The sequence below is a fragment of the Heteronotia binoei genome, chromosome 9 (genome assembly GCF_032191835.1).
Source record: "Heteronotia binoei isolate CCM8104 ecotype False Entrance Well chromosome 9, APGP_CSIRO_Hbin_v1, whole genome shotgun sequence".
Classification (NCBI taxonomy): Eukaryota; Metazoa; Chordata; class Lepidosauria; order Squamata; family Gekkonidae; genus Heteronotia; species Heteronotia binoei.
In genome coordinates this window covers 53,103,991-53,127,029 of record NC_083231.1, presented here as the reverse complement: position 1 = coordinate 53,127,029, position 23,039 = coordinate 53,103,991, and the positions used below count along the sequence as shown (strand labels likewise).

At 49.3% G+C, this 23,039-nt stretch overlaps 1 protein-coding gene across 5 annotated transcripts in view; it reads left to right on the top strand.

The window, feature by feature from the left end:
• Positions 1-23,039, top strand: part of GRIA2 (glutamate ionotropic receptor AMPA type subunit 2) — a 123,667-nt gene that overhangs the window by 74,779 nt on the left and 25,849 nt on the right. For all 5 annotated transcript variants that reach the window (XR_009555794.1, XM_060246600.1, XM_060246598.1 and 2 more), the window contains exons 4-6: positions 8,042-8,238; positions 12,237-12,290; positions 13,486-13,647. Coding sequence is in view for 4 of the 5 variants with exons in the window: in XM_060246600.1 (XP_060102583.1) it covers positions 8,042-8,238; positions 12,237-12,290; positions 13,486-13,647 (413 nt within the window). In the remaining variant the exon portion in view is untranslated. The remainder of the gene's footprint in view (positions 1-8,041; positions 8,239-12,236; positions 12,291-13,485; positions 13,648-23,039) is intronic.

The following is a 23,039-nucleotide window of genomic DNA, read 5'->3' as shown; positions in this document are numbered from 1 at the left end:
ATCCAAGGGCCCCACTGCCTCCCTGGCTGGTTTTCTGCATCTAATATATTTGAAGAAATTTTTATTGTTGGTCTTTATGTTTCTTGAAATATGCTCCTCATAGTCCCTTTTTGCCTGCCTGATCACAGTCTTGCATTTGATTTGCAACAGCCTGTGTTCCCTTTTATTAATCTCACTTGGACTAGCTTTCCACCGCTTAAAGGAGTCCTTCTTACCTTTTACAGCTTCCATTACTTTGTTTGTTAACCATGCAGGCCTTTTCTTATACCTGTTTGTGCCTTTCCTAACTTGTGGTATATATTTTATCTGAGCTTCTAGGATTGTAGTTTTAAATAGCCTCCAAGCTTCCCCAAGGGTTTGGACTGTATTTACCTTTCCTTTCAGTTTCCTCTTCACATGCCTCCTCATCTCAGAGAATTTACCTCTTTTAAAGTTAAATGTGGTTGTGCTGGTCTTGTGGGGCAACTCTCTATTTATACAAATGGTGAAATCAATAACGTTGTGGTCACTGCTCCCAAGCGGTGCGATCACTTTTACATCTCTCACCAAGTCTTGGGCATTACTTAGGACCAAATCCAAGATTGCCCCACCCCTGGTAGGTTCTGAGACCATCTGCTCCATAGCACAGTCATTGAGAGCATCTTTCTCTTGACCAGAACACATATTGACCCAATCAATCTGCGGGTAGTTAAAATCACCTATTACGACACAGTTTTTACGATTAGCCACTATCTTTAATCCTTCCATCATATTATAATCATCCTCTATCTTTTGATTTGGTGGGCAATAAGAAACTCCCATAGTTAAATTTCCTTTTGAGCCCTCTATTTCAACCCAAAGCATTTCTAGAAGGGAATCTAATTCTCTGACCTCAGTCTTACTGGACCGTATACCCTCTCTGACATACAGAGCCACCCCACCTCCAACCCTTCCCTCCCTATCCTTCTGATATAACATATTCAGGAATCACCGTGTCCCATTGATTCTCCTCATTCCACCAAGTTTCTGAAATTCCCACAATGTCTATGTTTTCTCCCAACACTAAACATTCCAACTCACCAATTTTACTTCAAATACTTCTAGCATTTGCATACAAACATCTATAATTTCCCAGGCAAGCTAGGCCCACAACCTTCCTCCTGCTGCCTCGAGACTTTGGCAGACAGTCCATACTGTTTGTCACCATCTCAGTGGACAACTCTGATCCATTACCCGGTAGAAAAGTAACAGCTAACCCTTCATCTCCTTGAGATGAGTCCTCCCGAACCAAAGGCATTTCATTTCCTGTCGGCTTTCCCCCAAGATTTAGTTTAAAAACTGCTCTGCCACCTTTTTAATTTTAAGCGCCAGCAGCCTGGTTCCATCTGGGGACAAGTGGAGACCGTCTCTTTTGTACAGCTCCCGCTTGTTCCAGAAAGCCTAACAAACTTAAACCCTTCCTCCTTCCACCATCGTCTCATCCACACATTGAGGCTTCTAATTTGTTCCTGTCTCTCCTGCCCTGCACATGGAACAGGTAGCACTTATGAGAAGGCTACCTTGGAGGTCCTGGCCTTAAGTCTCCCGCCTAGCAGCCTAAATTTTTCTTCCAGGACCTCACGACTGCATTTCCCCACATCGTTGGTGCCAACATGCACCACGACCACTGGCTCCTCCCCAGCACTGTCTATCAGCCTATCTATTACACACATAATGTCCGCTACCTTCGAACCAGGCAGGCAAGTCACTATACGGTCAGTAAACGGTTTTGCCACCCAGCTGTCTACTTGCCTAAGGATCGAATCACCAGCTACCAAGACCCCTCCTCTCTCCCTGCCCAGGGATGGTTCCTTGGCTTGAAAGGATTCCCACTCACCAACTGAAGAAGAGGTCCCTTCTGAGGGCACATTCCCCTTATCCTCAGCACGGTGCCTGTTCCCTCTCGACCCTCGTGCTCCCTGGCAATAATGGGGCTGCCACGTTCAGAGCGGGGGTCATCTAGTACGCCCCCGAGAGTCTTCCTCAAGTGTCTAACTGACTGTCTCTGCTTCTCCTGGTCAGTCACCTCGGCCTCAAGGGTACGAACTCGTTCCCTGAGGACCAGGAGATCCTTGCATTGAGCACACACCCCAAGACTTCTGTCTTATGGGCAGATAGTCATACATGTGACACTCAGTGCAAAACATTGGAAAGCCCCCACCCCCTGCTGGCATTCTACCTTCATGATAGCTTTTTAAAAATTTATATATACAATCCCCTTTAAATCCTGTTTGTTTATGTGGCTCCCCTTCTGGAGAGTCAACTTACTTTATTGGGAGCACAAGGAAATTAGGGATCTGGGTTCCTGATTCATACACAGCCACCAGGCTAAAAGCCACAGGCCAAGAGCCCTTTAGCTCTCGCCCTTCGGCTCACGCCTCTGGCAAGGCTCAGCTTAATAATGCAAAGAGGGTGAAGAACACAGCCACTCCTAATCAATCAGCAAAAATCACCTTCAATCACCTTCACCATCAGCCCACTCAAACAAAACAAACAGAAGTTCCCCAGCAACCACAAACTCAGAAATTTCAGCAGTCGCACAAACTCAGAAATTTTCAGCAACTTCCCCAGCTGCTCACCCTTATATCAGTTATTCTCTGCTCTATCTCAGAGCTTCTCTGCTCTCTCTCAGAACTCTCTGAAATGTGCTCAGCCTCTGGCAACGCGCAGCTTAACAATGCCGTTTAAATGAGCAAGATCTCAAAGTTACAACCAAGAGGATGCAATGACACTAAAACCCACTCATGTAAAATATTACAGCAGATGCAAGACCTCATACAACTTTTTTTTTAGCCATTAAAGAAGGCCTAATCCCAACATGGTACTAGTGGGACAAAAGTACTTAGCCATGAGAGTTTGTATGTGCCTAATAGCTTGTTTAGACAAGGCTGCTGTGTAGCTATGTGTCCAGCATCAGCACTGCAACACTCAGCCAGGCTGCAGATCTCTGGGATGCTAATGTTGCATATCTAACTTCTGATGACCAAATTTAAACGAGACTCTGGAAACATGCAGGTTCTTTCGGCCTTCCAGCATCACATTGCAATTAGTCTCTTGAAGTCCTTTCCTGCAATCCCAGAAGACTTTGTACATGACAACATAGCAACTTCACACTGATTCTCTACTCAAATGCATGCTAGTAGTGCGATTAATATGCAGCAATACTGAAGAGCCTATGAATCATTAGACAGTAAGGGTGGCCAGACCGTCCCGGGCGCCCGGGAATGTCCCGGTTCTGGCCCCCTATTCCTGTCTCCCGGGCTGGCTATACCGGGACCATTTAGAGGTCCCGGTTTAGCCAGCCCCGGAGGCGGTGGGCCGCGGGCCCGGCGGCGGTGGCGGAAGCCTCTCCACGGCCTCCGCTGGTCGCTGGAAGCCCTCCAGAGACTCTGGAGGGCTTCCAGCGACCAGCGGAGGCCACGGAGAGGCCGTGGAGCAGCCGGCGCTGGTCCCGGGAGGCCTTCCAGAGACTCTGTAGGGCCCGCAGCGACCAGCGGAGGCCGCGGAGAGGCTGCGGAGCAGCCGGCGCTGGTCCCTGGAGGCCTCCAGAGGCCAGTGCCGGCAGTGGAGAGGCCCCCGTGGGTCCCTGGAGGCCCTCCAGAGGCTGCGGAGGCCGCAGAGAGGCCAGCGCTGGTCCCTGGAGGCCTCCAGAGGCCAGCGCCGGCAGTGGAGAGGCCCCTGCGGGTCCCTGGAGGGCCTCCAGAGGCCCGCGGAGGCCACGGAGAGGCCGGCGCTGGTCCCTGGAGGCCTCCAGAGGCCAGCGCCGAAAGCGGAGAGGCCGCCGCTGGTCCCTGGAGGGCCTCCAGAGGCCAGCGGAGGCCGCGGAGAGGCCAGCGCTGGTCCCTGGAGGCCCTCCAGAGACCAGCGCCGGCCTCTCCGCCGCCTTCCCGGCCTCCGCAGCCGCCGCCAGCCCCGCCAGCAGCCCGGAGGAGAGGCCGCCACCGCCCTGGATCAAGGTAAGCCAAAAGCGGGGGGGGGGGGCGGCTGGCGGGGGGGCTGGCGGAGGGGGGGCGGCTGGCCTTCCTTTTTTCCTTCCCTCCCTCCTTCCCTCCTTCCTCCCTCCCTCCTTCCTTCCTTTCTTCCTTCCTTCCCTCCCTCCCTCCTCCCTTCCTTCCTTCCTTCCTTCCTTCCTTCCTTCCTTCCTTCCTTCCTTCCTTCCCTCCCTCCCTCCCCCCTTCCTTCCTTCCTTCCTTCCTTCCTTCCCTCCCTTCCCTCCCTTCCTTCCCTCCCTCCTCCCTCCCTTCCTTCCCTCCCTTCCTTCCCTCCCTCCCTCCTCCCTCCCTTCCTTCCTTCCTTCCTTCCTTCCTTCCTTCCTTCCTTCCTTCCTTCCTTCCTTCCTTCCTTCCCTCCCTTCCCTCCCTTCCTTCCTTCCCTCCCTCCCTCCTCCCTTCCTTCCTTCCTTCCTTCCCTCCCTCCCTTCCCTCCCTCCTCCTTTCCTTCCTTTCTTCCTTTCCTCCCTCCCTCCCTTCCCTCCCTCCCTCCTCCCTTCCTTCCTTTCTTCCTTTCTTCCTTCCTTCCTTCCCTCCCTTCCTTCCCTCCCTCCCTCCTCCCTTCCTGACTGAATGGGCCACTGGCCTGATCCAACAGGGCTTCTCTTATGTTGTTATGTGACACAGTGTGTTGGACTGGAAGGGCCACTGGCCTGATCCAACAGGGCTTCTCTTATGTTCTTATGTGACACAGAGTGTTGGACTGGATGGGCCACTGGCCTGATCCAACAGGGCTTCTCTTATGTTCTTATGTGACAATACTGACTTTGGTGGACCCAAGCACTGATTCAGTGTAAGGGAGCTTTGTGTTTGTGACTGGAGTGGACAATACTGACTTTGGTGGACCCAAGCACTGATTCAGTGTAAGGGAGCTTTGTGTTTGTGACTGGAGTAGACAATACTGACTTTGGTGGACCCAAGCACTGATTCAGTGTAAGGGAGCTTTGTGTTTGTGTCTTCTGGTGCAATTTTGTTCTCAGATCCTGTATTTACTTCATCAGTATATGGGATAAGGCACTTTCTCAACTGTGCTGCATAATGCAGCCTATTTATTTTGTCCTGTTTGCTCTGTTGGCTCTATCTGCGCCACCTTCATCACTTTCGGGGTGTGGATCCCCCAGTGGGGTGGTCTCGCGACTCCCTCCGCCGGCTGTTTCTGATAGCCCTGCGCCCCCTCTTTCATTTGATATGTGTCCCGTGCGGATGCCACCCTCCCGCCGGGAGATGCCGCAAAATGAGCCCCCTTGAGGCTTATGGCGGCAGGGCTCGGGGGAAGTGAGCTAGACTGCTGTTCTTTTGAGGGGTCATAGAGTGTTTCGAGCCCGTCCCTGTGGCATCGGTCCCATCGTTGTGGGGCCCAGGGGGCCGGCGCAGCGGCACGCTGAAGCAGCCTGTCGGTCACTTCCGGGTTCCTGTCCTGCATCTCGACCTGTGTTATTAGTGACGTCACTTCCTGTTTCCGGCGGCACGCGCGCTTTGCGCGCGCACACCCCTACCTCCCCCCCAAAAAATGTGTCCCTGGCTGGCCTTCAGACATTATGGTCACCCTAGTGTTAATTAAAGTATGAAGTGAGAGTCAGCATACTGCTTGACTGACTGCCCTATGCACCTATGCCTTATAGTGCCAAGTAATAGTGCTGGTGCTTAGTTTTGAATGTCACATAACTAATATGTTCTACCCCCTGCCCAAATCAGAACACACCTGGTTTTGTTTCTGAGCCTACTTTCAGAATTCAGAAACTCAGTTCCACTCTCAATGGCATTATCAGAAGTGTATTGGGACTGAAAGGCTCTGCCTCCCCACTGTCATGAGCTGGTAGCTACCCCACAAGCCCGATGGCCCTGCTTGACCATGCCTTCCTTTCAGTTAACATTTACCAGGCAACAGAGCCAGCTGTAGTGCTCAGGAGGTCGCTCCCTGAGTCTTCCATTTTTCCTTGACCCCACCAACAAATGTCCCAAAATGTAGCACGATGAGGTCATCCAGAAGTGATGTCATTATGCTGCTGATGCCACTGTTCTAGTTTTGGGGCAAAACTCTTAAGGTTTGAGCCCTATTTTACCATAGAGTTTTATTCCTGAGTTTGATCCCCGGCGGAAGCTGGGTTTTCAGGTAGCCGGCTCAAGGTTGACTCAGCCTTCCATCCTTCCAAAGTCGGTAAAATGAGTACCAAGTTTGCTGGGGGGGGGGGAGTGTAGATGACTGGAGGAGGCAATGGCAAACCACCCCATTAAAAAAGTCTGCCTCAAAAATGTTGTGAAAACAACGTCACCCCAGAGTCGGAAACAACTGGTGCTTGCATAGGGAACCTTTCCTTTATTAAAAAAACTGGAGCATCGCCATGCGACATGGGAGGAGCCCGTAAAAGTGGGAGAATCTCCACCCCGACTGGGGGATCGGGAATCCTACTCCCATCTCTTGGCTGTTTTTCCCGCTTTCTACTGCAGTTCCCTTAAAATTTAAAGGGACTGCAGAAGCCAGCCAAGGATCAGCTGAGCCAATGGAAAGCAGAGTGCTCCCCACTGGGTCAGCTTTGAGCTGGTGTCTCCTGCAACCTTGTTTAAATGAGGCTGGGGAGAAGCAAGCCCAAAGCATAGCAGGACCAGCAGAAAGCAGAGCTTTGAGCTGGCTTTTCCTGCAACCTTGTTTAAATGGGGCTGTAGGAGAAACCAGCCCAAAGATCACTGAACCTGTGGGAGACTGCTCCCTGTGGGTCAGCTGTTTGTTGGGCTGTCTTCTGTAGTCCCTTTAAATGCCCCACTTGAAGGGAATTCAATAGAAAGCCTGAAAAAAACAACTGATGGGGCTTTGCGACTACTCCCTCCGCTTCTTTCTTCTGAGCTGAAAATGAGACACAGATAAAAGGTAGATTGGTAAATCTCTGAGAAAGACAGAATAAGGCAAGGAAAAAGAAATAATGTGGGAAGGGATATACAGAGAAAAGTGAACTTTCCCATCAATATGGAGATGACACTCAGCTCTATCTGTTAATGGATGGATGGATGGATGGACTCTGCCCCAGATATTTTGGATAGGGCATTGGGGGTCATAGCTGGATGGTTGCAGCAGAGCCAGCTGAAGTTGAATCAAATGAAAATGGAGGTCCTGTATCTGAGTTGTGGGGAATTGGGGTCAGGAATCAGGTTCCTGATCTTCAGTGGGGCACCACTGGTGCCATTGCCAAAGGTATGAGCTTCGGGGTGATGTTGGATTCCTCCCTCTTTATGGAGGCCCAGGTCACTTCAGTTGCCAGATTGGCCTTTATTATAGCTGGTTCCCTATCTCACCCACCCCCAGGACTTAGCTGCAATGATCCATGCAATTATCACTTCCATGTTGGATTACTGTAACTCGCTCTATGTGGGGCTACCTTTGTGCCTGATCTAGAAATTACAGCTAGTGCAGAATGCAACAGTAAATGAGAAAAAAGTTAGAATATTTGACTAGGTTGTTATATTGATTAAGCTATTGTGTTTATATATATTGCAATTATATATATTGCCAGGGCTCACATTGTAGCAGGAGCTGCTTTGCATATTAGACCACACACCCCTGATGTAGCCAATCCTCCAAGAGCTGACAGTAGGCCCTGTAAAAAGAGCCCTGTAAGCTCTTGGAGAATTGGCTATATCAGGGGTGTGTGGCCTAATATGCAAAGGAGCTCCTGCTATAAAGTGAGCCATGTATATTGTAGTTCCGGGAGATCTCCAGACCCTTCCTTTCTACACTGAAGTCTAACTGGATACATGAGATGTCAAAGTGAGGCACCACCATCATCATCAGTTGCTTGTTTATCTTTTTGTGGTTGTTTTTTTTTTTCTGCAAGCTAACTAATCACTGAGTTATTGTAGAAATAAATTACATGTCTGTAGTAAGGAATAGGATAGGAACATTCAAGTGGATAAGTCTGTGGACAGATGGAAAATTTCTGTTTTATTTAGCATATTTTTATTATAATAGTTTTAATTCTAAATAAAGAAAGAAAAGTATCCATCTTGGTTTGAGTCTGTATGGTCTGTTGCTATCTTACCAGGTTTATCAACATTACAAGCTGTGCTGGATACTGCTGCTGAAAAGAAGTGGCAAGTAACTGCTATCAATGTGGGAAACATTAACAATGACAAGAAAGATGAAACATACCGCTCCTTGTTTCAAGATCTGGAGGTAAAAAAGGAACGGCGAGTCATTCTTGACTGTGAACGAGACAAAGTCAACGACATTGTGGACCAGGTTTGCTAACCTCTATTTTTTCATTGTCTAGCAATGTAAGTATATGTGTGAAAGAAGACGTCATGTCCAGCTGATTTAGCAACAAGTGTTTGAACCAGCATTGACAATCCATTATATTATCTTTTGCATACTTTGACAATAATGAGAATATTCTAGTATTACAGGCAAGTGAAACAGAAAGTCCAGTTGATCAAATGAAATTCTAATTTCTATTTGTTGCAATGAAATATTCTTGACTTCATGCTAGTTGAATTAATCATAGCTTGGATATTAAGAACTTTAGAAGTTGTTTGGGAAAGCATGTCACTTTCCTCCCACCCCAACTACGTATTTTGGCTGGTTCATGGTTCGCAAAGTAATGTTTATGAACTTCAATGCTGCCATGAACTTCAATGAAATTTGATGCACTTCTAATCTTCATGAAAAATAGCTGCTTGGTTTGAATAGCTTGGAGCCACTTAAACCATTGCTTTCTGCTCCCTGCCACTTTTGGTGGGGAGCAGAAAGCAGGGGTTTAAATGGCTCATGAACATATATGAACCATTTCGGTTTGTGAACCACAAGCCAAATCAAACTGCTAAAATGTGGTTTGTGCCCATCCCTAATAATAAAGCATTTCCCTCCTCCTTACCTACCAGCCAAACCTGTCTTTAGCTGCCTCCCCAAGTATTTGGCTTTCCTGCCTTGTTTCTTCTGGCAGCTTCTTTCCAGGAAAATCTGACCTTATTACAAAAGTTGCATGGTGGCCACCAACAAGGCATAGACCTAAGTCATCTGGAAATTACTATGCCTCAGTCATGTGGTGACTGCCTGGCTCAACAAGTCCTCTTTCCATCAGAGGACATGACAGGGTAGGAGGGAACAGGACCTTTTCCAGTGCTGTTTTGGTCTCCCTGCTTCCCCCAGCACAGCTTTGCTTTACAAAACCAAGGCTTGGAAGGTCTCAGCAATGTTGGTTGTCTAGCAAACCCTATAATGGCAACTGAGGTCTCAGTGGGCATTTTTGTCTTTAAGCTTTTGTTTCTGTTATTTTGGGGGTGTTATAATCCTTACATACTTTTTTAAGGTATCAGGAAATCTAGTGAACATATAATCTATGGCTCAGTTTGGTATGTGTATGTGTATATATATTTGCCAATTTGCCCATATCTTACTTCAGTGAGAGGACTTTTAAAAGTGCAGTGTCCTTTTACTTTTCCTGATTTGGGTGGCTTGGATTTCTTGGGGTTAGGGTGAAGGTTTTTTTTGGGGGGGGGGGGGAGGAGTTGGTAAAGTTCCTGTATTATTAAAAGTTAAGTTTTTTACTGTTTTAAAAGGATTCTGTGTTTGATTTGTTGCTGCTGCGTTCTGCTGCTGTTGCTCCTTTTCTCTTCTGGTTCTTGGGGGGGGGGGTGCTGTTTGGCCTAATTTTCATTGTTTAAAAGGCCACTTTTTTTAACAGTTGAGTTTCTTGGCCTTCTCCTGTTGTCTCTTTTCCTGGTTCTGGTTTTTTTTGGGGGGGGGGGGAGAATCTTACACCTGGGTGAGAGATCCAGAACCAGTAGGCTTGTTGTGCTTGGCCAGCTCTCCCCGTGTTGGTTGGGGCAGGGCTGGAGAGCTGGCATCTGGGTTTGCTGCAGTCAGGTCCTCAGAGCAGATCTTGAGCAGATTGTGTTTTGTGTGGCAGTGACGTTGGCAACTGGGTTTATATTGCTTCCAGGTCTGCAGGGTTCATAGAGTAGATAGAGGGATGTAGTGCATTTGGGTCCTATAGAGATTATCTGGGGTGAAGTTAGGTTTGGCTTTGGTGCCCCAGGAATTGGACCCCCTGGTCCAATTTTTTTTTTTGGCCGTGTGGATTTTGTGTGGGACAGTGCCCTGAAGCTGCACAGCAGTTTGGGGGGCTCTCCTCAAAACCTCCTGCTCCCCAGAGCCACTTTTCCCACAACAATTACAGTGAGGAAATGGCTCTAATTGGTTTTTTCTCACCATTGGGAGCAGTGTTCCTTTTGGGGTGCACACAGATGGGTGCAGTCTTTTTTGGGCCAGGAGAGTTGCATGCTGGGGAGCCCCCTGAAGCTGCCCTGCAGTTTTGGGGTCTCTCCCTCAAACTCCCCTCTGGCCAGAGTCACTTCCCCCACAGCAATTATAGTGGAGGAAGTGGCTAATTGGACTTTCCCCATCATTGTTGGCAATGGGCCTTTTGGGGAGCCCAAAGACAAAGACCCCCCTGGCCCAATCTTTTTGGGACTTAGGGGTTTTGTAGGGAGAGTCCCCTGCGGGTTCCCTGAAGTTTTTGGGGCTCTCCCTCAAACCCCCTGCCCCTCTAATTATGCCCTATGTTGCCATTGATTTCAATGGCCCTTAGGGTATAATGGTGGAATAGGGGCACCCTCTTTGGGTGCCCCTGGAATGGGACCCCCTGGCCCAATCTTTTTGGGACTTGGGGGGTTTGTAGGGTATAATGGGGCTGTATATTCGGAAATAGCTGCACATCTACAGTATATGCGGCTATTCCGACTACAGAATTCAGAAATATACAGGATTCCGATTCCCCCCCCCCCCCGTATACTTCTGAATCCGTGTAATTCCAATTTTTTTTTTTTTTGCACATCCCTAGCTATAACCTCCCAGGTCTGGAACATCACATGCACTATTCTTACCTATGGGACAATGTAGTGATGGGTTAAAAAAACACATCTGATTTGAATGTTCACACTTGTTGCTGCTGGGGAAGAGAACCTATATATTTTCCCACTGCAGAACTTTTCTAAGGAACTGACTGTGCATTAAGTTGCACATGCATGCCTTTGCTCACTATCATTTTCTGGAAATGAATTTAGCTGTAACTTAGATCCCTTATTGTTATGACATCTATATGGCACAGCCCTAAACACTTAAGGCTATTCAGGTGTGTGTGTGTGTTTAAAGTTGAGTAAGGGGAAGCAGAGGCTTATAAAATTTTGTATAATGTGGAGAGGACAGAATGAAGCTTTTCTCCTTCCTCATAATACTAGAACTCAGGGTCATCTGCTGAAGCTGAAGGATAGGAGATTCAGGCAGACAACAGGAAGTATGTCCTTACATGGTATACTTTAATTTGTGGAACTCACTGTCACAGGTTGCCAACTTGGAAGTCTTTAAAAGAGGAATGGATGAATTCATGGAGGACTGAGTTATCAATGGCTACTGATCATGATGGATATCTACTCCCCCCAGTACCAGAGGCACTGTTGGGCAGGAGGATCCTGTTGCAGTCATCCTGCTTGTTAGCTTCCTAAATGCGGGTGGTTGGCCACATTGTGTGAATAGAATACTGGACTTGATGGACTGTTCCAGCATAGCTCTTCTTATGTTCTTAAGCAGTCTAAAAAAACAACCACCAAATTCAGCCACTCCAACTTGTCCAAACCTCACGAGGAACTGCTTCAGCACCAGCAGAATCCCACATGAAATGTGCTCATGTTGTTCCCTATGCATCATCTCCTTATAACAAATCTAACATATGTGTTACCATTTGGCTCTTTCCTGAATATGCTTAGGATTGCAATAGTAGATCAAACAAACTTGGACTCACCCTTTCTCATCTCAAAGTTTTATCATCCAGATGGACTTTTAGCTGTGAGGCCCTGCTCCTATCATAAAGAGCCTCACCAGATAGCATAAACTGGCAAGAGTGCCAACTGAAGACAACAATTTCTCCTATCTAAATCATCATTGTTTTGGCAGTGCTACTTAACTATTATGGGTACAATACATTGGGAGCCTCTACGCAAGTCTTAGGAAAGGAGATAAGTCCATAAGATCAGAAAAGTGGATTTAAATTATTGTTTGAATTGTGAAAGATATGCTAAATAGCTTGCGACTGAGTTTTGTCTCTAAGAAACTTATACAGACTTAAAATCCACATTTTTATGTGTAATGATTTCGTTCACTGATAATTACAGTCCAGTGACTGATTAACCATACATTTTAAGTGTACTATTTCCCAATCAAATGAACTATTTTTTCTGTTGCAGGTTATTACAATTGGTAAACATGTAAAAGGATACCACTACATCATTGCAAATCTGGTAAGTGTTTAATGCTAATACTTTTACCCCACTGTGTGGGTTTCAATTTATCCATATTTGCAAAGCCCTGAGGGGCAGGTTGCAATAAGCAGGAAAAAAGCTGACTTCCAGGCATGGCTAGAACCATGGCAACTAGTATTCAAGCAGGGATGAGAAGGAGGTGGAAACCAACAAGGTGGTGATGTTGTCAAGTCAATGGTGGTAGAAAGAAGGAGCCCAGAGGAATTTCTATGCAAGATTTTCTCTGGAAGCAGGATGCTTGAAAGTCTGGTGGGATACCCTCACAGAATTTCAAGCCTGTTAAGGCTACTGCAGGCTAATTAATACAGACCACAAGATACATGCTCGATGAGTGATTTGCCCCAGGGAAGGAAGAAGAGGCCACGATTTGGGGTGGTTCATGGATGGATACTTTCCAAGACATACTGTCTCTGTTCAAACAAAATATTTACTAAACTTCAAAGCAAGGGGCATTTTAAAAAAATTCTCCAGTCTTGATTCTCCAGTCTTGGGAACACTGTTGTCAGTTTCAAATTAGTCATGTCAATTTCAAGAGGATCCCTCCCCCCTTTTGCCGCCTTTCTTTCCTGCACAGAATTTGCAAAATCTGCCCCCCCCCCCACCCCGGCTTGAATTTATGACTCTGTGCTTTGATATCAGTCATTTTAAGCTTTCCGTACCGGGGGACTGGGTTCTGCTGTGATTGCACTGGTACTGCTGGGCACTCTGTACATTGCACTGGTTCTTTTGGGCTTGCAAAAATGCTCCCCACCTTCAGTTTCTACTGAAGAGATTCTCTGGGACTTTGATTCTGTTCCTCTGGGCTTCTATTGCCCGTGCCTTTTTTTTTTTTTTGCTGTTTTCTTCCCTCTATTGGAAACAATGGAGGATAGGGCATCTTTTTTGGGGGGGGGAGCTATTTCAGACCCTGTAAACCCAATCCTCACCAAACATAGAGGGCAGGTAGAGGAGGGTCAGCTGGTGATCCTCTGTGAGTTTGTTGAGTTTGTATGCTGTAAGATAAAATAATAAATCTTTGCATTAAGAATACTGCCTTGCTCACATCAAGCTATGAAAATCCTTATTTTATATTTCAAGATCAAAAGTATATGTTGGATAGCTTGCTCTCTTGTCATATTAAGAGGTGAAAGAAAGTTAAATAATTGCCCAGCTGACAAATGTACTCCATGCACAGGGATTTACAGATGGAGATCTATCAAAAATACAGTTTGGAGGAGCCAATGTATCAGGATTTCAGATAGTGGACTACGATGATCCCCTGGTATCCAAATTTATACAACGCTGGTCAACTCTGGAAGAAAAAGAATATCCAGGCGCTCACACCAGTACAATCAAGGTACACTGTGTTGCGTGTACACTGCAAAAAGAGAAACTGGGGGAACTGGTATAGAAAAAGTAGCCTAAGTAGGTTGGAAAGGGCTCTGTCTCTCACCTAGTTTTTTACTGACAGAATCCAGCCTGGAATACCAGGGTTGCCTAACAACAGCCACTGAGGGAATGTTGCTTAAAGCTACAGGCACTTCATTTATAATGTTGGGATTTTTAATCCCCGGTTGTTGTGTTTTATAGCTTTCAAATTTTTCTGCAAATTTAGGATGTTTTTCAGGTTTGTAGAAAGATCTGTATTGCTCATTTACAGCTCTATTAACCAAATGTAAGTATTCTGAGATTTAGCTGGCTTGGCTATTGGTATAATTGTATCATCTTTTATTGGTTATGAAATTGACTTTTATGAATTGTTTGCTGGTCTATGACCATTATTAATGAATTAATTCTGGGTACAGAAAAGGAGACTTGGACACCACTCAGAAGAGGTCTGATTGGCTGTGGCCATAGTGGGCATTCTGCTCTACACAGGAACTTGTGGGCATTTTCTGTCACATTCCATTCTGTACAGGGGCTTGTGGGCGCCTATGGGCTATGCTGCAGTTTTTGCTGGCATAACTTTATGCCAGTTATGGGGGTGTATTCCCATGACTGGTTAGGGAGCCAACTAACTCTTGCCAGACCCCTGGGCATGACCCTTCCCCCATGTCACGAGCTGGGGCCAGGCCAGGCGAAGTCCAGGGGCAGTCCAAGGTCTGTAACCGGTGAGCAAGAGTGTCCAAGGTGCCAAAGCCAAATCGTCGTCCAGGTATCGTAGGTCAGAGGTTCAGAAGCCGTAGTCAGGGGGTCCAGAAGGCAAGCCAAGGTCAGGAGGTCCAAAGTCAGAAGCCGAAGTGGATGCTAGGACGTCAGGTAGATGACTAGTTGCTTCCACAAAGCCTCCTCCCAAAGCCCACAGCTATATAGCCCTCTGCTGGCTGTTGCCCATTTGGGCTAATTGCTGGCTCTGGGAGGCAGCCAGGATCCTGTTACAACTCAAGCATCCTTGCTCTTAGGAGGGCCAGAATCCTCTCAAAACTCAGGACTCAGGGAGCGTCTTGCTTGTGAGCGTGCCGCCCTCCTCCGATCCCTGAGGTCCTGACGGAGGCGGTCACGCACACGAGCCACCCGAGAGGGCGAGGCAGGGGGGCTGGGATCTTCTTCAGCAGGAGGCAGGGGTACTGGTGCAGGTGGCAGGGGTACAGTTTCCTCGGCAGACTCATCTTCCTCTGCAGGGTCCCCAGCACCCATGACACTATCCCCTCCCCCAGGGCCCCCCTCCGTCGAGGGACCTGGGAGGTCGGGGTGGTCGTTGTGGAACTGTTGCACCAAGTCCGGGGCATGAAGATTGTCCACGGGCTCCCAAGACCGGTCCTCCGGGCCATATCCCTCCCAGTCCACAAGGTACTGGAGGCCTCCACGGTGGTACCGGGAGTCCAGGATCTGGCGCACCTCATATTCTTCTTCGTCATCCACCAGCACTGGTGGTGGCGGCAGCGGGGAAGGAGGCCGAGCTGGGTCGGGGGGTGCAGCCGGAACAAGGAGGGAACGATGAAACACAGGGTGAATGCGGAGGTGGGGTGGCAACTGGAGCCTGAAGGCGACGGGGTTTATTTGTTCTAGGACGGGGTAGGGTCCAATGAACCGTGCATCCAGCTTGTGCGACCGACCAGGCCGGCGCAGGTAGCGGGTCGAGAGCCACACCTGATCCCCCGGCTGCACTGGAGGGCCTTCTTGCCTCTTCCGGTCCGCAGCCAGTTTATACGCCTCCTTGGCCCGCTGTAGCTGCTCTCGGAGCAAGTCTTGGCTGGCGTGGAGTTCTTGCAGGTAGGCATCGACGGCGGGGACATTTGTGGGTGGCAGGATTGCTGGGAAGAACCGGGGTGGTACCCGTAGGTTGCAGCAAACGGGGTCATTTGGGTGGATGAATGGACCGCGTTGTTGTATGCAAATTCCGCTAGGGGCAACAGGGTGGTCCAGTCATCCTGCTGGTAACAGGTGTAACAGTGGAGATATTGCTCTAGCGTGGCATTGGTGCGCTCTGTCTGACCATCTGTCTGCGGGTGGTAGGCTGAGGACAGGTGCACTCGAGTACCCAGGCTGGAATGGAGGGCTTGCCAGAACCGAGAGGAGAACTGGGAGCCCCGGTCTGAGATCAGGTGGGCTGGGAGTCCGTGCAGACGAAAGATGTGTTGCAGGTAGAGCTGAGCCGTCTCCTGAGCTGTGGGAAGTTTCGGGCACGGAATGAAGTGGGCCATCTTTGTAAACAGGTCGACGACCACTAAGATGCAAGTCTGACCCTTGGATCGCGGAAGTTCTGTGATGAAGTCCATCGAGATGGTATCCCAGGGTCCTGAGGGTGTGGGCAAGGGCTGTAACAATCCTGGGGGTTTGGCTGGGATGTCTTTGGCCCGTCGGCAGACGTCACAGGAATTGACATAACGGGCAACATCAGAGCGAACTCGTGGCCACCAGAATTCCCGTGTCAGCAAGTGGGTGGTCTTATGCTGTCCAAAGTGCCCAGCGGGTAACGCGTCGTGGGTCATACGTAGTACTTCTGCCCGCAAGGGCCCGGGCGGCACATAGAGGCGTTCGCGGTGTAGCAAGAGGCCGCCTCGAGTCGTGAACTCGCCTGTTGAGCCATCTTGGAGTGCCTGGAGGTGTTGCTGGACACAGGGATCATTGGCCTGGCTAGCACGAATGTCCTCCACGAGTGCTGGTGAAGTGGAGGTGGCTGCAAACACTGCGGGTGGCAGGATGGGAGCAGCAGGCGCGGTCTCAGTCGAAGCAGGGGCATATTCCGGTTTCCGCGAGAGCGCATCGGCTTTCCGGTTCTGGGTATGGGGGATGTAGGTGATCTTGAAGTCGAAGCGGGAGAAGAATAGGGACCACCGGATCTGGCGCTGGTTGAGACGGCGGGTGGTCTGGAGATGCTCCAAGTTCCGGTGGTCGGTGAGCACTTGGACAGGGTGGCGAGCCCCTTCAAGGTAATGTCTCCAAACTTCAAAAGCCACCTTGATCGCGAGCAACTCCCTCTCCCAGATGGTGTAGTTCCTCTCCGCAGCAGTGAGCTGGCGCGAGTAATAGGCACAGGGCTGGAGTGGCTGGGATGGCTCCTCGCGCTGGGACAGCACTGCTCCCAGGGCCACGTTGGAGGCATCAGCTTCCACCGTAAAGGGAAGCTGGGGGTCGGGGTATCTCAGGAGTGGCCCGGTGGCGAAGCGGGTCTTCAGGGTGGAGAAGGCATTATCGGCCTCTGAGGACCAGTGGAAAGGCTCTTTGGGGCGGAGTAGTTGAGTCAGGGGCGTGGTCAGAGATGCATAGGCCGGGATGAATTGCCGATAATAGTTGGCGAAACCAAGGAACCGCTGCAGGTCTTTGCGATTTTGAGGGGCCTGCCAGGTCAGGACCGCTTCCACTTTCTTCGGGTCCATGAGGATTCCCTGTGGTGACACAATGTGACCAAGGAACTCGACGGAGCGCAGGTCAAAGTCACACTTCTCCAGCTTGGCGTAGAGGCCATGGGCTCGTAGGCGCTGCAGGACCTGGCGGACGTGCTCGGCATGCTGGGCAGGATTGCGGGAGTAAATTAGGGTGTCATCCAGGTATATGATCGCGAAGCGGTCGAGCAGGTCCCGGAATACATCGTTCATGAACCTCTGGAAGACAGTGGGGGCGTTGGTCAATCCGAAGGGCATCACCAGGTGCTCGTACTGCCCGTATCGGGTCCCAAACACGGTCTTCCATTCGTCTCCGGGCCGTATGCGCACCAAATTGTACGCTCCGCGGAGGTCCAGCTTGGTGTAGATTTGGGCCCCCTTTAAGCGATCCAAGAGTTCAGGGATCAGTGGTAGAGGGTACCGGTCGCGGATGGTGATCTTGTTCAGGGCCCGGTAGTCATTGCACAGCCGGAGCTCCCCACTTTTCTTCTTCACGAAGAGGACTGGAGCAGACAGGGGAGAAGTTGAGGGTCGGATGAATCCGCGTTTCAGGTTCTTGTCCAGGTAGTCTCGCAAAGCTGCCAACTCAGGCTCCGACATTGGGTACAGACGCCCCACCGGGAGTGGTGCCCCAGGTACCAAATCAATGGCACAGTCATAGGGTCGGTGAGGGGGAAGCTGATCCGCTCCTGTCTCTTCAAAGACGTCGGCGAAATCTGCATACTTCTGAGGGAGCTGAGGACCACCACTCGGGATGCCGGCTGCTAGAGTGGTGGGAGGAGTCAGATGGGGGCATGGGTCTCGGAAGCGTAGTTCCTGCTGGGCCCAGTCCACGATGGGGTTGTGCAGCTTCAGCCAGGAAAGGCCTAGAATCAGCGGGAAGCGAGGCATGCGGGCGACATCAAACTGCAGCTGTTCTTGGTGCTGCTGGACATGGAAGGTGATGGGACAGGTCTCTTGGGTGATGGGGCCAGAACGGGGGAGGCGCCCGTCAATAGCCTCCACCAGCGTCGGAACCTCTTTTGGCTGCACTGGGATCTGGTGCTGCTTTACAAAGGCGGCATCTACGAAACAGTGGGCCGCTCCCGAGTCCAGCATGGCATACACGAACAGCCAGCGTCCATCGGGCAGATGGAGTTTGACTGGTAGCAGGAACGGGCCCGGGGTATCAGCCTGTTGTTCAGAGGACCCAGCTAGTCGCCCCAGGCTGGAGGGTCCACTTACGCCTGGGGCTGGCCTTTTGGCGGCGGTGGCAATGTAGGTCCGGGTATCCGATGTTTAGCAGGGCAGCCAGAGGCATAGTGGCCTGCCGTGCCGCAGTAGAGGCACAGGTTCTGCGTGCGGCGTCTGGCCTTTTCTTCCGGAGTCAGGCGGGGTCGAGCAGCTCCAAGCTGCATAGGCTCGCCCTCGTCTCTGGTACTAGCTGGGGATGGGAGAGGAGCCAAGTGGCACGGTGCAGGGAGCTGGCGCCCTCGGGTCTTGGCTTGGCGGCGACTTTCCAGGCGGCCATCGATGCGGAGGCAGAGGGTGATAAGTTCCTGGAGCGTGGGGGGCCGTTCCACCCTGGCCAGTTCGTCCAGGACTTCCTCTGCCAACCCCTCGGTAAACTGGTCCATCTGAGCAGCCTCATTCCACGCCAAGTCTTGGGCCAGGAGCTTGAATTCAGTGGCATACTGAGCCACCGAGGATTGGCCTTGTTTCAGGGCCCTGATTTTCCTGTTGGCTGTGGCTGCTTGGACTGGGTTGGAGAAGGCAGCAGACAGGTGGGCCTCAAACCCCTGGTAATCAGTCAGTAGGGGAGAGGACCCAACCAGTAGGGGTGTGGCCCATTTGGCCGCCTGCCCCTTTAACAGACTAATGATAAAACACACCTTCGTCTTGTCATTGGGGAAGTCCCATGCTCTTAGTTCAAAGTACAGCCGACACTGTGCCAGGAAAGCAGGAAATTCTTCCACGGCACCCCCAAATCTGTCAGGTGGGGGAACTGGGCACTTGGCTGGAGCACTGGCTGCAGGCTGTTGCTGCAAGTGCACTACTGCCTGTGTCAGCTGCTGTACCTGGGCTTGGAGGGCAGCCAGTAGTCCTGCGGTTCCACTTGCTTCAGCATCCATCCTGTGGAATGGGTGTTTGTGGTGGTGGAAGCAATCTGTCACGAGCTGGGGCCAGGCCAGGCGAAGTCCAGGGGCAGTCCAAGGTCTGTAACCGGTGAGCAAGAGTGTCCAAGGTGCCAAAGCCAAATCGTCGTCCAGGTATCGTAGGTCAGAGGTTCAGAAGCCGTAGTCAGGGGGTCCAGAAGGCAAGCCAAGGTCAGGAGGTCCAAAGTCAGAAGCCGAAGTGGATGCTAGGACGTCAGGTAGATGACTAGTTGCTTCCACAAAGCCTCCTCCCAAAGCCCACAGCTATATAGCCCTCTGCTGGCTGTTGCCCATTTGGGCTAATTGCTGGCTCTGGGAGGCAGCCAGGATCCTGTTACAACTCAAGCATCCTTGCTCTTAGGAGGGCCAGAATCCTCTCAAAACTCAGGACTCAGGGAGCGTCTTGCTTGTGAGCGTGCCGCCCTCCTCCGATCCCTGAGGTCCTGACGGAGGCGGTCACGCACACGAGCCACCCGAGAGGGCGAGGCAGGGGGGCTGGGATCTTCTTCAGCAGGAGGCAGGGGTACTGGTGCAGGTGGCAGGGGTACAGTTTCCTCGGCAGACTCATCTTCCTCTGCAGGGTCCCCAGCACCCATGACACCCCACCAGCATGCAGGATTACGCTGGTGTGCTCCAGCATGGTTCTGTGGCATTGCAGTGCATGTGCAGGCCACAGTACAGCAAAAGAAAGGCACAACACCAGCATTTCTCAAATATGTTGGCATATTAGCTGGTGGGCTCCCTGTTTGTGGTTTACATCTCATAAAGAACAGCAGTTCCTTTATGTAATGGGAAAGATACCAATCTCCCATAAGTCATAATTCAGTACAGCTGACTACAGGTCTTTGTATATAGACAACAAAGTTGCATTTACATTGTAGAGATTAGAATTTGCACATATTGTACAAACTAGAATTTGCAATTACATTGTACAGACTACAGTTTGCCAAGGCACTGTGAAGGCTAGTGTATTGACCCTCTGGTTACTCAGTGTGGGGACTGAATGTTGCAAAATATACTACTCAATTGCCACTGCTACTTTTAAGTACTCATGATAGCAGAATTTGTTACAGGATGTTTGTTAATCCATAGGTGTCAAACATAAGGCCTGGGGGGATAAAACTGGCTTATCCAAGCTTCTTATCTGACCCACAATCAACTGGTACAAGCAGGGATCATTTTGTAGAAAAACAGGTGGTGGAGCTCATCCAGGGATTGTTATGCAGCTGCACATACTATTCAATGGACAAAGAGGCCTGGGTACAAGAGAGAGAAGGCTGGAGGCTGCTTGGGGGGGGGTGCATGCGATGAAGTATGAGTGGTTGAAGCAGTCAAGAAATTGAAAGGAAACTGCTGGGGGGATGGACTATGAGGCTGAGGGAAAATAGTGTGGGAGGAATGTAAGTGAAAGTAAAGAAAGAGATGGTATAGTGTTTTTTCCCCTCCCATGTCCTCTGACCGCAGCTCAGGTAGGATTGACAAAGCCAATATAAGGGGAGTAGAGATGAGTGGCTGGTGCTGCACCAAATGGAAACCTTGAGGAGGGTTTATCAGAGCAGGAGCTTGGAACAGCAGTTTGCCAATGAACTTGGCCAACAGGAGGGATAGGATGAGGAAGGCTGGCGCTTGAATCAGGAGGCTACTGGGCAGTCTTGTGTGTACTGCTCTGAAGGGAAAGATGTTGTAGCCTTGGAAGCAATGGGAAAGGGGAGCTGCTGTTGCTGCCTTACTTCTAAACAGCCATGGAGCCCAGGTGGCAGAATGAGTGTCAGGGAGGGTGGGGACAGTGACCTCCCTTCTCCCCTACACCTGTTCTCATTCCATGAAGGAAAAGGGAACCACAAGGAGACGACAAGCACCCCCTGGAGGTTTTGGAAAAGCCTTTTCATCAGGTCTTCCCCTCAGCCATGCCACTTCTATGATAAATGCAGGAGGTATGAGAACTGGCAGTGGGTGGATCGGAGCAAGCCAGGTTCAGACCCACCCACCCCTTCTGAACCAGGCCCCTGGGGCCAGTTGCTCAGCTTGGACTATCTCACAGGGTTGTTGACAATGGTGAGGATGGGACAGTGGAGGGGAAAGTCTGGAATGCCTTGTCAGAGGTAGGAAAAAGGAAGAGATGAAACCAGGCCTTGGATTCAGTGGGAGCTCACAGGAGTGCAGCTCCTGAACCTTTCTGAGAATTGCACCTCCTCCTTCTGAGCATTCCACCTCCTTGTCCATTGAATAGTATGAACAGCTGCATAACAATCCCTGGATGAAACAAAGAGTGAGAGATGGCTTGTAGCTGTGCTTGGTTGCTGAGACTGGATGTATGGGGGGGGGGGGGGTGCTGAAAAACTGCCTTATTTATTTGCAAGTTATATTACTCATCTCCTAAAAATGCTATATATACAAAATAATTTGTATAGAAACGTACCCTTTTATTGTATCCCTTGCAGAGGGAAAAACCAAGTCTTGCTTATGATTAAATACACTTATTAGGGCTTTTGTGGATTTTCCAATAGATCAATTGATTTCACTCCTAAGAATTGGCTGCTTTTGTTGCTTTTTATAACTGACACAGCAAGCCCAATTAACCATTTGTTTACTCAAAATACAGAGTAAAAAAATGGTTAATTGGGCTTGCTGTGTCAGTTATAAAGTTTACATCTCTGGTACCTGGCATTACATTTTATAGCACATACAGCCCAGGCTGACAAAGTAACATTTATGTCAGTTCTGGCCCTTGTCACAAATATGTTTAACACCTCTCGGTTTATTATTATAGTTATGCCTTGCCTTTCCTCTTGGCTCAAAGTAGCTTACATGTAATAAATAGCGTTAGCTATGAAAATAAGCTATGAATGGTTGGATAGCTGCTCTATTATTTTGAGACAGCTACAATGTGTCCAGCAGTAACAGCCAAGGCACTGTGAGAGTTGAGTCTACTTTAGATAGCATACATGACAAGTCGAGACCTACAGAAATAAAATTATAAGCCATTAAGATAAAGATTTGCAGTTCATTTGCTTATCAATAAATTTCTGCTTCACAGAAGGGATTTTTAACATAGCTAAACAGTAATTATGGGAGAGGCAGATGTTCAGAGCAGTTTATGTTAATTTAAAAGCGATTTGGTTATAGAGTGCATGGTTGTTTCTTATTTTCCGGAGCACTGTATGGGAGTCTTCCGGTTACCTGAAGGCATTGTTTATTGAATATTGCATTTTATTGTAATGGTTAGAGCCTTTTTCAATCAAAAAGCTCATCATGGATGGCAGGGTTGTTCACTTTCTTCTGAGGCGAAATGTTGTATGATTGTCTTTGTAAAAATGCTTCAAGATCTGTGACATATGTATTGGAATATATATGAAAATTTCTGTCAAAAGACAGAAGAAACAGAGGGCTCCATAAGAACATAAGAGAAGCCATGTTGGATCAGGCCAATGGCCCATCCAGTCCAATACTCTGTATCACACAGTGGCCAAAAAAATTATATATATATATACACACACACACACATACACACACACTGTGGCTAATAGCCACTGATGGACCTCTGCTCCATATTTTTATCTAACCCCCTCTTGAAGCTGTCTATGCTTGTAGCCACCACCACCTCCTGTGGCAGTGAATTCCACATGTTAATCACCCTTTGGGTGAAGAAGTACTTCCTTTTATCTGTTTTAATCAGACTGCTCAGCAATTTCATCGAATGCCCACGAGTTCTTGTATTGTGAGAAAGGGAGAAAAGTACTTCTCTCTACTTTCTCCATCCCATGCATTATCTTGTAAACCGCTATCAT